Below are 17,238 nucleotides of genomic sequence, written 5' to 3'. Positions count from 1 at the left end.
CATACAGCTGCCAATATCTGAAGGACAAGCGTCTTTAATATTGCAGAACAGTTTGGTTTTACATTCATTCGAACAGAAGAGCTGATGCATGAGAGAGCTAGCTGATCCTTTGATGTGATTCTACTAAGCTGATCTATACGGTATGGGGTCCCCCCTGTTAACCTAAGAGACCTTCTAATAGTCTAATAATAATAATGTATTAGATTCTAGAGAAAGGAGTGTGGCTGTATACCACTGTCATTATTAGTATGATTGCTCCTTTCATTCTGTATGGTATTGTAATAATGCTTATGGTTCTGATCTGTACTGTTAGTCTGCTCGTGTTAGCCAAAGTACTGCATCTTAGGACGCGAGGTTTATAAAATAAACTCTTTAAACTTTACCATGTCTGTATTATTATGTTGTGGATTAACAAATATATACGAACAGGTATTTCGGATTCCCACCACTCCTGAGAAATATCTAAGTCGCTTGTTCTGGTTTGTCTATACATTGGGACCGCCTAGCTAGATCTAGGCTAACGAATGGGATACTAAGTTAGTCGGATAAGGGGTTCTGGGTTCTGAGCGGAGTTTTCTGGTACACCACAATTCTCTGAGGTCCTGGTCTCCTGCGCATAGTTCTGTGCATAAGCAGAATCTTCTTGAAAGACAACCATCTATGACCCTAAGGCACATGGCTTCTTCATCATTGAATTCACTGAATTTGCAGTGTTTGATAAGCACGTCAAGTCTCTCAACAAACGTATTCATTGTTTCACCAGTTTGTTGTCGTGCTTGATTAAAAATGTACCTTTCATAGTCAACATTCGCCATCTGATTCAACTTGGTTTCCTTGATTTGACGGTATAATACTGCATCACCTTGTGATATTTTCTTTACCACATCTTTAACTCCATCACCAGCAATGTTTTTAAGTACTTATGATTTACTGATCGCCTGCTTCTTCCAGCTCGTCTATGAATTCATCAACCGCCTCGATCCATACAGTCCATGTGAAACCGATATTGTGCTAATGGTGGTGTTGAATGGTGGTGGTGGTTTGCTGCAGTGTATTTTGTGATCCCTTCTGCTGCCATTGAAAGCATGTGCTCTTCCGACAGCTTTTGCTGTGCACCTGTATCTGCACCTTTTGCAAGCACCGACCTTGTGCTTGGGCCGTCATGCTTGCTTGGAGGTCGTAAGACGCCATCTTCTTTCTTGACTGTAAGTGACTGTTTTTCTCTCTTACACTTGGTCGTCGCTGCCTTTAGCTTTTTGCATTGTACCTGGTTGTGGCTGTCTTTAGCGTTTTGCTTTGTATTGCATTGTTATGGCGCAGTTCAATGTCTCTTTTTTCAGCTTTAACAGCCGATTCTGGTGGGCTTTTTGAATTTGCTCCTCTGTAGGGCCTTCAACTTCTTCAACGTCCGTGTCTGGGCTGGAGCGGACCTTCAGCTTCACATACGCCAACTTCATACTGCTTTGCATTAACTTTGGATACACGTGGCACACACAAGCGGTTTGCTGTACCATTGCAAACTCTCAGGGAGAGCAGTCTTGTTTCTTTGGAGCATGTATCCCGTACACGTCGCCAGATGTAGCGTCCTCCCCAGCCCGGGAGCATGCAAATGAATATACCACACATTGAGCTCTGTAACTGACGTCTTTATTCCTCAGCATACAATCACACATTGCACTCTAATTACATCATAACAGTTAATAACCACATCATAACAACCTCTAGTAAGTTACGTAATTCCTCTGTTGAATCCGGCCAGAACAACAAGGGTCCTAGCGCACAATCTCATGACACTACATCATCCACACTATAGGTGACAGTCTCAGAGAGAAAAACGCTTTGGTGGCTTAGAATTTGGGACCTGGGGTGCAGAAATAAGGTGTCTCTGGGAAATTAGGGGATAGGGAGCGCCACATTATACTGTTCCACGTGGGCAGGTGTGGCTCACCCACTGGCCATAGACAACACTGAGAAGGGGGCTAGGTGAGCAGAACAGGCAGGCAGACCTGTTGCCTGGAAATGTGCAACATGGAAAACAGCTAAGCCACGTACCCTGTACAATACATAACACAAGCAATTATGTAAATCATTTCAGTAACCCCAACTTCTGAAAATGAATTATCCTAGTATTAGAATAGGAAAACACAAAAATGTCTTACTCTACCTACTAGCAAGGTTCTGCATATATGTGCCTGCGTTTAGGTCAGCACTCGTAAACCTGATGAAGCTAAATGGATGTTAATGATGTTTGCCTGAAGAGTGAAGTAATGATGGTTGTTTCTGTACCATGAGTGACCATACAGTAGAATGGATGTCACCAGATGGAGACAAGGCTGGCCAGTCAACGTCTGCTCACATTGGAAAGTCTGCAGTGGTTAAAGGACAAAGGAACTGAGGAAGGAGCCCACCCCCCACTGCAATGATAAGGCAGGGTTTGAGCTGACAGGTGGCTGGAGCAAATGGAAATCCTTTGGGGGTGACAAGATGTCCTGATATGTTATGTGATCTTGGGGCCTAACCCTGCCACCATGGCAGAAATTCACAGGGAAAATGTGTATTCCCAGAGGCAAATTGCAGTAATAATGATGATATGCATAGACAACTGCTAAAACATTGTCTTTATGAGCAGCTCAAAGAGGGTCCTGAAACTTTCTGCAGGGCCCAAATTATGTATAGAATACCCCCCAGCAAATGGCTCACCTCCCTTGCTCTCCTCAGTCCGAAGCAAATGTTGATGATTTTTGGATTTTTAGCAATTTCTTTCAAGTTGGATAGAGAGGCAGAATGTTTGGTGACTTTCCAACTGAATTCATGTGCATTGACAGGTTCCACAATTCGTGGTGAGAAAGACCTATCCCTTTGCAGGAGCAAACATTCTTCTCTTTCTTCCTGGTTCACGGTACAGGAAGAAAAGGAAATGTCTGCTTCTGCCCGGCGGGAAATGCTCATTTTGCTGGGATGCTGGGACATCCATCCCCAGGCGATGGGTCATCAGGGTTGTACTATGGCTCTGGGACGGGGTCTACATGCCCACTCCCTATTTAAAAGTGCAATCACCCCCCTTCATCCACGGGGCCTTCATAAAGGTTGGGGAGGGAACTCCATGCACGCCCCCACCCCATAAATATATTAAGAAAAAACAAACCAATGACCCACCCTGAAGGGCTCAAATCCTAAATGCGGGGGATGGGCTTATCAGGGCAAATAGCTGCTGAGGGAGGGAGGGGCTCCACTCGTGGCCCCTCCCCAAAAATGTATTAAATAAATGTACCAGCAACTCCCTTGGACCTTGTCCACCACTGTGGACTTAAAAAGAAAAAGGGCTGGAGGCTGCCTTTTTTAAATTTGTAAGAGGATTTTTCTTGAATCTGGGGTTCCAATTAAAAACAATAGTTTTTGGCCCAATACCATACTTAGAGGGAAGGCTATTCCTACCTTGCACCCTTATATTTCCTTTAATTCTTTTTGGAGGACAGGAGACCAAGCCCTGAGTCCTAAAATGGCCCCCACAAAATCTTTGTTGACGTGCTGGCAGCCAATCATATCTTATCTTTAGATTTGTTGGATCCGAGGATCATCTGTGCCTTTATATACATTCATACATACATTTTTAAACCTCAATTTCTCAAAAACTACTGAACGGATTGACACCAAATAACAAAAAAGCACACTTCTGAATAAAAGATCAACCTTTCTGCCAAATTTGGTGTAATTCCTTTCTGACGTTATGGTTGTACCTGGCTCTACTTTTTCCTGTGGGAAATTGCATGGGGAAAACTCATGATAGGACCATTGCTTTTTCTTAGACCCCCCTGCATGACGGATAACCTTGAAACTTCCAAAGAAGGAGCTGAGGTGGATGAAACTTTTTGTTTTGGGAAAAAGTTTTGTGAAGATTTGTCAGACGGAGCTAAAGTTATAAGCAAACCCAAAAATCTGTTTCCTATGGAAACACTGTCCTATCTATAACTACCCAGCAGCAACTGCCTCTGGGTAATATATATATAGAAATATATAGGACATCCTTGCCTTGTCCCTCTTTCTATACAGATTTCTCAAGTAAGCTGCAACTCAGCAAGACACTTACTTTATTTTACTGCTCTGATAACATTTTGGCTAAACCATAGTCTTTCTATCACCCTCCTCAAGTACAGCCAGTTAACGCATTTGAATGTTTTTTTATGCATTAATCATGTGAATAGCTAGAGAAGTGTTTTGTTGTGGCTATGTGTAGTGTGAGAAACGTAGCTCGTGTTAGTTAACTATGGAAACTGCTGTTAAATCCTTTTTAATCTTGATGTGTCACTGTCTGAGTGACTGTCAGATTGACTTTCTGTAATCTTTGAACTAAAATACTAGTTAACAACTTGTGATCAGTGTTTAGAAGAGTGATACTAGATCTCCCCCTGTTGTTTTTTTTAACCAGATTTCAAAACTGGAAAGTTGTAGATTCAGACACAAAAATAGAAATCATACAGTGTTGCCAAATATTTTTAAATAAGTTAGTTCAGGTCCCACTAAGCTTAGATCCTCAACTGTAGTTTTTACAGCCTAGTATTGCTCATTCCCATTCTCCATATTCATTTAAAAACATCTTTTGCTGGCCTCCCATTTATAAGTATGACCTCGTCAAACATAGGCTATAATTGATTTTCTTTTTATTATTTAATAATTTTCATGTAACCTTTAATTCTGAGCTATTCTGAACTAAGTTTTTCAGTTTCCTAGCTAGATGTTTATCTGCACTTCTTTATCTGATTTTTTTTTTTTTAATACTATTATGTTGAATAAGAATAGAGGTTACACACCCACTAGGAATAACTTTATCTGTATCCCACACTATTCTCATCATTGATATTCACAAGTTAATCTCTGTAAATTTGTTTGTACTCTCTTACCATACTTTCTATGACATTTGTTTCTAATAAAAGGGTTCTATCGAAAGTCCATTGTTTAATCATACTGCCATTCTTTATTAGATCTAGCCTCAACTCAACCCTAGCGTGATCTGAAAGGTGGATCGGGTAATGTTTTAGCCTATTCATCACCGAAGCCACACTATTGTGAATATGAAAATAATGTATTCTATTGAAATGTTCATATCTGCCCGAAGAAAGTAGATCCTCTTTTTTGCCCCTCTTTCACTGCAAATGACCCTAAAATCCGAGTCTCAAATTAATTTCTTTAAAACAGGTGTGGATTTTATCATTTTATTATAAGGTCTGTGGTTTGATATATGTAACACCACATTGGAATCTCCAGCTGGTAAATAAGCAGCAGCACACTGTGGCATTATTAATAAGTTTCCTACAATAGCTTGGATCGTGTAGGTTCACTCCATAAACCAATATTATTATCATGAGTTTTCAAAGAAGGAGGAAAGCACGATCAGCCAATTTCCCTGTGGGTCGGCTTGTTTGTTAAGCAGTCTGAAACTCTGATCTATTCAAACTAAAATGGCACTAACTCCACTTGAAGAGCTCTAGCATGGGAAAAAGCTATATTTACCCGTCTGGGCGGTAACAATTTATTTATGTGCCTCAGTCTTTGTGAATTGGGTTGCCTGTAAGCCAATCACATCTCTTCCTTTCTGAAAAATATATTGGAGAAGCTTCTCTTGCCCGACGCTCCTGTGCTGTGAACCTCCATCCCATGCTGTGTGATGGCAGGGGCGTAACACAGGCCCCCAAAGCCCCCGCGCTGCGGGGGGCCTCCGAACTGCAGGAGGCCCCCTCAGCACAATACTCAGGCCCAAGAACTCCGGATTAAACCAGGAGTGGGGGCCCCTCCTTGTACATGGCAGGGGGGCCCCCTCAACGTTCGTTCAATCAATCAATCAATCATGACATTTGTAAAGCGCGCTACATACCAGTGAGGGTCTCAAGGCGCTGGGGGAAGGGTGGGGCTGCTACTGTTCGAAGAGCCAGGTCTTGAGAAGTCTTCTGAAGGCAATCGGGTCCTGCGTCTGTCGTAGGTCGGTGGGGAGAGTGTTCCAGGTCTTGGCGGCGAGGTGGGAGAAGGATCTGCCGCCGGCGGTGGATTTCCGTATGCGCGGGACTGTGGTGAGGGCGAGATTGGCAGAGCGGAGGCTGCGGGTGGGAGTGTAGAAGTTGAGTCGGTCGTTGAGGTATTCTGGTCCGGCGTTGTGTAGGGCTTTGTGCGCATGGATGAGGAGTTTGAAGGTGATCCTCTTATTGACGGGGAGCCAGTGCAGGTCTCTCAGGTAGGGTGTGATGTGGCTGCGTCGGGGGATGTCGAGGATCAGTCGTGCTGAGGCGTTCTGGATGCGTTGCAGCCGTCTCACGAGCTTGGTTGTTGTTCCTGCGTAGAGGGCGTTCCCGTAGTCCAGTGTGCTGGTGACGAGGGCCTGGGTGACAGTTCTTCTCGTGTCCGAGGGGATCCATTTGTAGATCCTGCGGAGCATTCGGAGGGTGTTGAAGCAGGATGCGGAGACCGCGTTGACTTGCTTGGCCATGGAGAGGTAGGAGTCGAGGATGACCCCCAGATTGCGTGCGTGGTCGCTGGGTTCTGGGGCTGTTCCCAGCGATGTTGGCCACCAGGAGTCGTCCCAGGCTGAGGGGGTGCGGCTGAGGATGAGGACTTCCGTCTTGTCAGAGTTCAGCTTCAGTCTGCTGTGCTTCATCCATTCTGCGACGGCCTTCATTCCTTTGTGTAGGTTAGCTTTGGCGGTGTGGGGGTCTTCGGTGAGGGATATGATCAGCTGGGTATCGTCGGCGTAGGAGATGATGTTGAGGCAGTGTTGTCGTGCGATGCGGGCGAGTGGTGCCATTTAGATATTGAACAGCGTCGGGCTGAGGGAAGATCCCTGAGGGACGCCGCAGATGATCTCGCTGGTCTTGGAGTGGAAGGGTGGGAGGCGGACGCTCTGGGTTCTGCCGGAGAGGAAAGATGTGATCCATGCCAGGGCCTTCTCTCGGATGCCAGCGTCATGGAGGTGTGCTGTTAGGGTGCGGTGGCAGACCGCGTCGAAGGCTGCTGACAGGTCCAAGAGGATGAGGGCGGCTGTTTCTCCTTTGTCCATGAGGATTCGGATGCCGTTGGTGGCGGCGATGAGGGCCGTCTCAGTGCTGTGGTTGCTGCGGAAGCCGGACTGGGATGGGTCCAGGATGTCGTTGTCTTCAAGGTAGCGGGTGAGCTGTTTGTTGATGCCGTTGTGTGATGGGGCGGGGAGGGGGGTGTGTAAGGGTCAACCACACTATGGCACTTGGGCGTAGGATGTGGCTTTCTCTCTTGTCAGAAATGCAGAACTATGAGGTCGAAATGTGAAAGTAAATAAAGGGCAATAAAAAAATTAAAAAAAGACGTTCTCTCATTTTTGTTTGTACCTCAAGCCATTTCTTTTCCTAGTCAAGAACCTTGGATGGGAACTAATTCCAACCAATTCCCACACAGTGAAACAAGCATTTTTTGCATTTTTTGTGCCTTCCATCTCCCCAATCATGCCCTCACAGCCCATGACTCTCTTGGAGAACCCTGGAAAAATTTATTGGTGGAGACCAGTCAGCCGTTCCCACTTTTTGCAACAGCAAGTCAAACCTGAAAATACATAATAAAAGAACATAATCTTTGGTGTTTATGCCTGGTATCAATGATTCAACCTCTAGCTCTCTCTCTCATGGCGTTTAGGCAGTACATATCCAGATAACTATCAAAATAATTTCTTTACTTCCATATTGTAGCTAACAGCAAGGTAAGCAGAGCTTAAGCAAGGTAAAAAAAGAAAAATAGTACTGCATGCACCTTTTTCTCTAGTTAGGAGATCTGAGCTGGAGTCTAACCCAACAAGTCAAATTAGTAAAATCGTTTTGTTTGGACTCTGGCTTCCTTTGGAACACTGGGGCAGTAACTATTCCCTGTGCGTCATTAAGACATGTTTGCTTCCCTCATTAAGCCCTAGTGTTTAATCTCGTCAACTGCTTTAACAGTGCTACAGTGTACCTCCTTATCAACAAACACCTTGGTCATATGCCAGGTGAGGCAAAATCTGCTGCAGCTGTCTTGTCTGAAAGTGCACATGAGAATCCTCAACAAGCTTGAACCCTTTCCTTGTGATCCATTGAAATTGTTCTGGCTAACAAAGCTTAATTGCACTGTTCTAGTCGCAAGCTGTAACACTGAGTTTATAGCTAAGAATTTTGCTTCCATTTGGTCCAGCTAGCATCTGGTGCATTTAAATGCTTTCGTGGGTCATTTTGTATGGTCTGGGTGAAGTTGTTAGCTCTAACTAGCTTCAGAAATTTGTCCTCAAAGGATTTCAGATTTCTGTGGGTTGAATGAAAATAATCCCTTGGTGTAGGTATTGATTGTAAGTATTCCTGAAATATATGCATGCTCCTTGGCTTTCCAGATCCTTGGAAATACTAGGATTTGAATGTATCTTGCCAGGTCTCATGGTTATCGGTGAACAATAGGGCGTCTTTATAACACTGTTTTATCAGTGTGTGTACTTGTTAACAACAAGGATCTATAGGAATGATTTCATTGTAAGTTATTTAACCATCTTTTGACATTTTTTGAAATAGTGGTGGCCGGATATGTGACCAAGCTGAATAGACCATCCATTGTACCAACAAGCTAAATAGTAAACAGAATAAATGTCTGGTTTGGAAACTTTAAAGGCACTATGACTTTGGAACCTTGACGCAGTAGCCTCAAGACGGACTGTGAGGGACTGGAGTTTTTAAGAAGTGAAAACCCTGTACTGAAGGACAACTACCCACTCATACCTGTGCTGACAGGATACGCACCCCTGCTGAGAGGCTTCTAGAAAATGAGGAACCCCAACAAAGTCACACTCATTGTGCTACTCTCCACCCATTAAAACTGGAAGTGAAAGAGGGAACTGTGCGGTAGTGGTTGTGGATGGTATGGGTGCCCCAGTTCCCATGATATCAAATATTTTGACACCTCTTTCTCCTAATGTCAGATAAGTTACTGAGCCACATTTTCTATGACCTAGCTGTTTTAACAAGGGGAGCTGTCAACCCGAACCTCACCAGATGGCAATAATGAAAGCAATGTGTTGGACAGAACCGCAACTCTGTTCCTTACCACGTTTCAGGGGATGAAGAGGGGAAGGAAGGGCTATATAAGAGGAGTTGGATGGAAGAGTATTTGTATAAATTAGCATGGCAAGCCGCGTTGAAGACACAAACATATACACAACTGAAACAGACATTTCATAATTCTCAGGCATGTTAGTGTAAATGCAAGGTTGTTGATGACAATAATTTCTGGGAATGAAAGCAATTACTCACTCATTCCAAACCATTACTTCCTTTTCCACTACTACAAGATGAAGCCTGTCTCTCACTTCCCATGGACTACTAACCTTATATCAGTCGAAGCCTTGTGAATTGAAATTCAAGTGCTGAAAACACATAGGCGGGTTTCTCTGAGAACAGAACCTCAGTCTTCTCAAAGCTTCTAACTCATTTTCAGACCACCCGTTCTTCTGAAAACCAAAGTATTCAAACAAGGCTTTGTATGCTTACTTCAACTCGGAGATGCATCAACCATGTAATTATATAGGTGGGAATCTCTATTTTTGTATGGGTGGGCTCACACTACCCAAACATCAGACAGCTTAACACAGTTCCTAGCTCCTTCATGTTTTAATAAAAAGTATATTTTGTAAAGATCTATCTATTTAATTTTCCTCATTTTTCCAAACAAATTCTTAGCAAAAATATATACGTTTTTACATAACATCCATTGGTCTGTACAAGTGCCATTCACATTTTGCTTCCGCCCACAACAGCATTCAGCATGGGGCAGTGGGACAGCCCACTTCAGCCATTGGCTCTCTTCACTGTAGCTGTTGGCATTTTGCTGGTGCACGTCTGCACACCTGCCACTTTGTTTTCATTTCATGTGTTTTTTTACTGATGGGTCTTTTTTTGAGTTATTTAAAAAAAAAAACATTCAGGCCACTTTTTGATGGCAGCATTTTTATATGTTATTGCTATTATACCTTTAATGGCTACTGCGTACGTTTGCAACAAAAAAAATAAATTAAATAAAACATTGCAGGCTTGCCAAGTTCCGAGCAATAGGCTTTGCCACTGCTTGTTCTTTTATTTATCCTTACCACCCCACTGTAATGTATAATGGCTTTTACAAAAGCATGTAATAGAAAAAATACAGGGCTCTATTTTCAAGACTCCTTCTTGGAAATCCGATATTTACATCTAGTCTTAGACCGATGATTTGAATACACTTTCAAAGTCCTCAGCTAAGTCTCAAAGAATTCCGGGGCATATCAGCAACAACCGGCGATAATTATCGCTAAGCGCACTTAGTGCTAGGATAATTATCGCCGGCTAGCGTGGATTTTTATCGCTGAGATAGCGTGCTATTAGCAACGCTTATCTCAAAAGCGATAAAAATCCTAGCGCTAACTGCCAAACGTGAGATTATCGCTGGAAACCCAGCGATAATCCCAAGAAGTTTGGCGATAGCTTGCTGATAGGGCCTCACATACTTAGCCATGATATCCACCTTCCATAGGATATCATGTCTAAGTCAGTTTCAAAGCAGGCGTAAGTAAAGTAGAGATAACAGAGGTTATTGCTACTTTTCTTGTCGCTATGCTGCTTTGCGTGAGGCTTGATAATAGGAGAAATGTCGCTTAGCAACATTTCTCCCGTTATCCTGGGGAGGAACGCCCACTTTGCATCTCATTAGAGATGCAAAGATGGGCGTTGGGGGAAAGGGCAATAATGCAAGGGTTCATGCGATAGCGTGATCTTGCTGATAAGGCGATAAAATTATCGGCGCTTTTCGTCTGAAAACGGACGCAAAAGCGGCGATAATTTTTTATCGCCTGCTTGCTGATATGCCCCTCCATGAGTATTAATGAGAAGCTGCAACATTTGCATATATTCTCATGCATAAAAAATTCTGCATGTGAAATCCATGTATTTTCAAATGCTTGAATGTCTCCCAAAAAGTATTTTTGCACTTACTTTTGTATTTAACTTTTCCACATGGAAAAGAGTGTTCCTTTCAGAGAAACCCATTGACTTATACCTGCACCATGTCTGGGAGTATTCACTCTGTAATCCCGCCTTGGCATTGACCGGAGTAAATCTGTAATCAATTGTTAATTGTTGGCTGGTTAATACTAGTTTTTTGTTCACTCATCTACATGTTACACTATGCAGATTTTGGATAGTTGTGTAGCCTGACTCTCCCTATGTAGTTACTAGGTATTTGGCATCTGAGATCTGAGGCACAGAAGAAGCAGATCACAACACAATTGTTGCATTGCACAGCGAAAGACTCTTTGCGTTACAGGGTATCCTTCAGTACACTCGCACCACAAAGCGTATTTTTTTAAAAAATAGATGTAATTTGCCCCTCATGAATATTTATGAGGCAGGAATCCTTGAGGAAACCAATAAGTGCTGGGTTGGAGACCTGCATGGGACAAATGACCTGCATCTGACAATTTTCATTCACAATGCCACAAACCGTGGCATATTGTGAATCAGAGGTCGAGGAGTGCATGCTGTGGTCTCTGGGAAACTCTCGGAATCTCCTGATGTCTACCAACAACACGACCAGTGGAGACGCTCGCATTTTGTTAGCATGCACTTATGTAAATAAAAAACAATAAATAAAAAATAATGCCATTAGGATGTACAATGCACATTCAGTCTGCATTCACGAAGTTGTTTACACGCTTTACAAATGCTGTTGTTTGTGCATCTGACCCCTAATTACACATATTCCGATTATATCTTAGTAGCTGCAGAAATCACCTTGATGTTTTATATAGAACAATTAAAGGTTGGGCATGCAGATATAAAACGTCTGATCTAGTATCATAGCTGTTGTATTTTGGGTGGGATTTGCTTTTCCCCCAAGTGTTGTTAATGACCAGTTTAACCTGACAATTTGTTTTTGTGTAGTGTATCTAACTGATGAGAGTGCCTAATGCCTGGATGACCTCTTTCAGACCCTGCTTACATTTCACGACGTTGCTGCCTGTTTCTCCGTGGAGGAGTGGAGGCTGTTACACGAGTGGCAGAAGGAACTTTATAGGAATGTGATGAATGAAATTCACCAGGCCTTGATTTCACTGGGTAAGTGTACATTGTGTTGCTCACCCAGTCGCTGTACAACTTTCTAGACTCTTCCCCCCTCCGACCCTCTTTGGATCACTCCAAACCTTATTTCAATACTAACAACCCAACTAAATTCCTCCCTCACATATTAATTCCTCCTTTGACTTTTCCCAAAACTCATTTTACTACTATGCGCGATGCAACGTCGATTTGGCGTTGCGGCACGCGCATTGTAATTCGTTTTATTTATTTATTTATATACACAGCTCCGTTTCGCGCATTCCGGAGGTTACTACCCCCGCCCTGCCCCTCCCCCGCCCCGTCGCACCGCCCTGCAGCACTCCCTCGAGGAGCCGCCACTGACAAGAGGTGTGGGTGGCACTGACTCTCCCAGAGACTGTTGATGCTACCTCATTCCTAGCTCTGGCCAGTACTCTGCCTGGGAAACAATGGAGCAGGCAGCTCTACTGGGAGTATGGGTGGGAGCTCAGTAAAGGAGGGTTCATGTCGGAAAGCAGCTACCAGGAGCAGAAAAGAGGATGAAGAGAGGAGATGGGGAGCAGCAAACGGGAAGAGATGAAAATTAAGAGAAGCAAAACACGAGAGATTGAAGATGAATGGGGATTAGTTTGGTGGAGTGTGGGGTAGAAGAGCAAGGAGAAGATAAATGAAGGGAGTGGGATTGAAAAATAGGGCAAAGAGATGAATGAGAGAGAGCAGGCATAATGTGGTAAAAAGAGAAGGAGAGGAGCAGGAGTGACGGACAAGATAGGGTGAGTAGAACACAAGGAAAGGGAGTTAGAAGGATAATGTCAGAGACTGGCGAGAGGGACAAGCGAGAGAACAGGGATATGGTAAATTCAAATGATAGAGCGATAAAGGTAGAGGGTAGAGGAAAGGAGTGATGGACAGTCAATAGAGATGGGACCATGAGAAACCAGAGAATAAGACCAGAAAGGAAGGAGAAAAAGCTGCAGATAAGAAAGAAAAGTGGATGAAAGTGAGGGAGAATGTGAGATAAAGAAACAGAGGAAAGGTTTAAGACAGCAACGACCAAAGAAAGATACCAGCAGCAAATGACATTAAGCTCAATGAGAAATAGTTAGGAAAAATAGAACAAAAGGGATCAAGGCCACTCTAGCTTTGCTAGCATCATTTATATTTTTAAACCCGTTAATTGTATATTTGGTGATAGACAATCACAGACGCTAATTACATAAGAACTTTTTTGACTAGTCAACCCGACTAAAAGCCCTATGCTTGCCTAGTTTTGCCAAATCGTTGTGTTTCATACGAGCATCCTCAGCCGGAGGATGTCCCTGCCTCTGTGTACCACAAAGGAATGTTACGCTTTATTGCTAAAAACAGACTGATAAACCAATCACTATAATAGGAGGGCTCTCACACTCTCACAACCCTTTTAATTAAGTCCGGGTTTTGACAGAGTAACTGTAAAACTGACCGATGGCTAACATTATACACAAAGTAGGCTTTGGGTCTGCTCCTTTCAAACATTGACTTTCTTCCTCCAGCCTCTTTCAACTATTGACTTCAGACTCTGTCAATCACGTCTTGGTTAAGCCCCGTGGAGTATTGATTTCTCACCTAATGCTGTTGACTGTTTGGGGGTCACTCGAGGGCTTGCATTGAACTGCATGAGGAACTACTTTACGACTGTAGTCCTCTATAGGCTCTTGCTGGCTACCTCTCATTTGTCTTGCAGCTCTAATATGCTTGCTTTGCCACAGCACATTAAACCCTTACCTATTGGCTTTGCCAATGCTTATTTTAAATTCATCTGTTCCACCTCATTGTAGGATTTCAGCTATATTTTGTTGTCTGTCTTAGTGCCAAGAGGCACCTTGTTAGTGAACATATCAGTCCAAAAAATACAACAGATGACAAATATTGAACAATCCCCATGTGTATCCATTTAGGGCCTTATTACAAGTACGGCAGTCAGGACTGCCGTCTCCGCCGGGACCAAGGATCCCACTGCGTCAGAAGTCTTCAAAGGGCCTAAATATGCTGGTGGTGCCCGCACCACAGAGCATATTACGGCCTGCATTTTCAGCGCCCATTTCATGGTGGGGACCCCAAAGAAATGCAAGTAAGGGGTTCAAACAGACCCCCCTGTGGAATCTGGCCATGGGGTTGTGTGTGGGGTAAGGGGCACATGTTGTGCCACCCTGGCATTGCACCTTCATTCCTGCACGGTGTGGCGTGCATGACATGCTGCATGCCACACCATGCAGAAACGTGCTGCAGGCTCTCTCGGCGGCGGTATGCTTGCCAGGCTCTCCTATGAGTCTAACATACCACTGCCGCAGCACTGCCTGCCCGCTCAGGATAAAACTCAGAATCCAGCGGGCGGGTGCACCGCGGGCTTGGCGGTCTTCCTGGGACCGCGGTGGTGGTGGTCTCAGCAAAAGACTGCCAAACTTGTAATAATGCCCTTAATGTAAATGTTACTTCTTAAGGAACTGAGTCACTGGAACAGTTATGCATTGATTATATACCCCCTTCTCATAGCAGCAGCTAACCGTATTGGCCACACTTTTTACGTTTCAATATTTACTTTTTTCGAACCCTGAGCTCATATTTGTACAATGTACATTACCATGTGTTCTATCACAAGTAAATTTATATTTTAGATTTGTTAATGGACATTCTTTTTTTTTTTTTTTGCAATGTATTTATTTGCATTTTCTTAGGTACATTACAAAATCACATCAGATATTCAAAACATCTCATTTCTGTTTTCAGTTCAAGCATAGCAGAGTCCGGCAATAGTAGCACATAAGGTATCAATGACATCAAGTAGTTACTGTCAACGAGATCTTCCTTCCCACACCTCCTCCCTCCCCTGTGTCCCCCCCCCCCCCTCATCCTACTGCGAGTCCGTGAGTGCAAGGCCATAATAGGTTAGCCACGGCTTCCATATTTTCCAAACTTTTTTAGGGCACCCCCTCGCTTTATAGGTCATTTTCTCCCCCAGCATGTACATGTCCATACCTTTCCGCCATTCTTCTATCGTTGGGTTAATCGCAGCACCCCATGCCCTTGCCAGGTCTATTTTAGCTACTACCAGACCCAACTTAGGATCTGGGGATATGGAGTCTTGCAATATAAGTTCCAGCTCCTTCAACAGCGCGCCCCAATACAACTGTACCTGTGTGCACCCCCAGACAGTGTGAAAGAAGGTCCCTTCCACGGTCTTACACTTCAGACAGGTGGGTGACTCCGATCTGCCTATCTTATGCAATCGAGCTCTGTCATAGTACATCCTGTGTAAATACTTGAGTTGAATCAAGCGCAATCTAGATCTAATAACTACTTCCCTAGGATGCATCAAAGCCATCTTCCAATCCAGGTCGTCTATATCCCCCAGGTCCGCCTCCCAGTGCGATCTCAGTTTTCGCAAGGGGTCTGGTGTGTTATCCATGATCGTCCTGTAAGTCCAGGACACAGCCTTCTCCCCAATTTCATCCATCAGGAGCCTTCCTTCTAGCGGGTCATATTCTGGGAGGCCCTTCATGTCGATACGTTGTGCCTGCCAAGCATGCCTCAATTGCAGATATTTGAAATATTGTGTCTTGTTCATTTCGTACTCACTCTGGAGGCGAGAAAACGTCACTAGCTCCTTACGATATATTATATCTTTGAGCTGAGATATGCCAACCAAATCCCATTTCTGAAAGCCTTTCAGTTTGGCAAATTCCTTGAGTCGTGTTCCCAACTAGAGCGTGGTTTCTTTGGACACCATGCCATCCCATTTCATTCGCCTCTCTGCCTTCTTCCACGCCAGTATCACAATTTTGAGTGGCTGGCAGCAGTTTTGCGAGTCCAGAGCCTCCATAAATATAATGGGAATACGTCCTTTTGAGGAACTGCGTGTGCTCGAGCGCATATGCGGGGTGGTCCCTATCTCTGAATGCCCATTCGTTGACCACTATCAAATGGGATGCCCAGTAGTATGCCCGGAGATCCGGCAGGGAAATGCCGCCGCTGTATTGGTTGCATTGTAGCTTCCCCAGGGCCACCCTAGGGGGTCTCCCTCCCCATAGGAACTTTCTCAGGATGTCATTAATTTTGGTGAACACCTCTTCTGGGATAGAATGATAAGTATTTTGTAAGACATATACAAATTTCGGTAGGATTATAATTTTGAAGAGTGTGGCTCTTCCAAGCAACGTCAAAGGTAGTGAGGGCCATCGATCCGCATCTACACGGAATTCCCCTAGCACTTTATAGAGGTTCCGCTCCAGTGCCAGCAGCTTATCCAGCGTAATGTAGATACCTAGGTATTTGATCCCATTGGGTGCGACCTGTAGGTTGCTAGGATAAATAGCATTTCCAACACCCTGCCCTGCCGGATAAACACATGATTTCTCCCAATTAATTCTATACCCTGCATACTTGCCATAATCCTCACAGCTCAACATAATATTGGGGAGCGTAATTTCTGAATGTGTGACATATAGCAGTATGTCATCAGCATACAGAGAAATGCGTTCATCACGGTCATCATCGTTGTTCACTCGAAAGCCGGAGATGTGTGGATGCGCTCGAATAACACATGCAAGGGGCTCCAGAACCACTGCGAAAAGCAGCGGGGAAAGGGGGCAACCCTGCCTAGTGCCCCTTCCTATTGGGAATTTCCTAGATGTGGCCCCGTTGACTCTGACCCTCACTAACGGTCCTTCATTCAAAAGTGCTATCCACCTCCGAAACTCTGGGCCAAATCCCAGCTTATCCAAAACGGCCATAAGAAACGGCCAGTGGACCGTATCAAATGCCTTCTCGGCATCAATGGACAGTACCAGATGTGGGTCAGTCCTGTATTGCACCATCTCCAACCAATTAGAGACTCGTCTGAGATTCAGCCTCGTCGATCTCTTAGGCATAAAGCCTGACTGGTCCCTATGAACAAGACCAGTAATGACCCGAGTTAGTCTATTGGCCAAAATTCTGGCCAAAATCTTAGTCTCCATATTTATGAGGGAGATGGGACGATACGAACTGCAGCTCTGTGGCGGCCGCCCCACATATGGACATTCCTACTTAATCTGCATGTGCGTAATAACAGTCCTAGAGAATTTCATGTGTTCTGCTTCACTAATACATGCATGAAAATAAATACATA

At 44.1% G+C, this 17,238-nt stretch overlaps 1 protein-coding gene across 10 annotated transcripts in view; it reads left to right on the top strand.

Moving 5' to 3' along the window:
• LOC146821355 (uncharacterized) overlaps positions 1 to 17,238 on the top strand; it is a 60,655-nt gene that overhangs the window by 16,779 nt on the left and 26,638 nt on the right. For 9 of the 10 annotated variants that reach the window (XM_085612295.1, XM_085612294.1, XM_085612291.1 and 6 more), the window contains exon 2: positions 11,984 to 12,110. In XM_085612295.1, coding sequence (XP_085468421.1) covers positions 11,984 to 12,110 — 127 coding nt within the window. Of the gene's footprint in view, positions 1 to 11,936; positions 12,111 to 17,238 lie in introns of all 10 variants that reach the window. The other variant, XM_085612298.1, reaches the window with a different exon arrangement.

Source organism: Triturus cristatus, chromosome 6 (genome assembly GCF_964204655.1).
Source record: "Triturus cristatus chromosome 6, aTriCri1.1, whole genome shotgun sequence".
Taxonomy (NCBI): domain Eukaryota; kingdom Metazoa; phylum Chordata; class Amphibia; order Caudata; family Salamandridae; genus Triturus; species Triturus cristatus.
The sequence above is the reverse complement of the archived record's forward strand: the minus strand, read 5'-3'. Positions and strand labels throughout refer to the sequence as shown.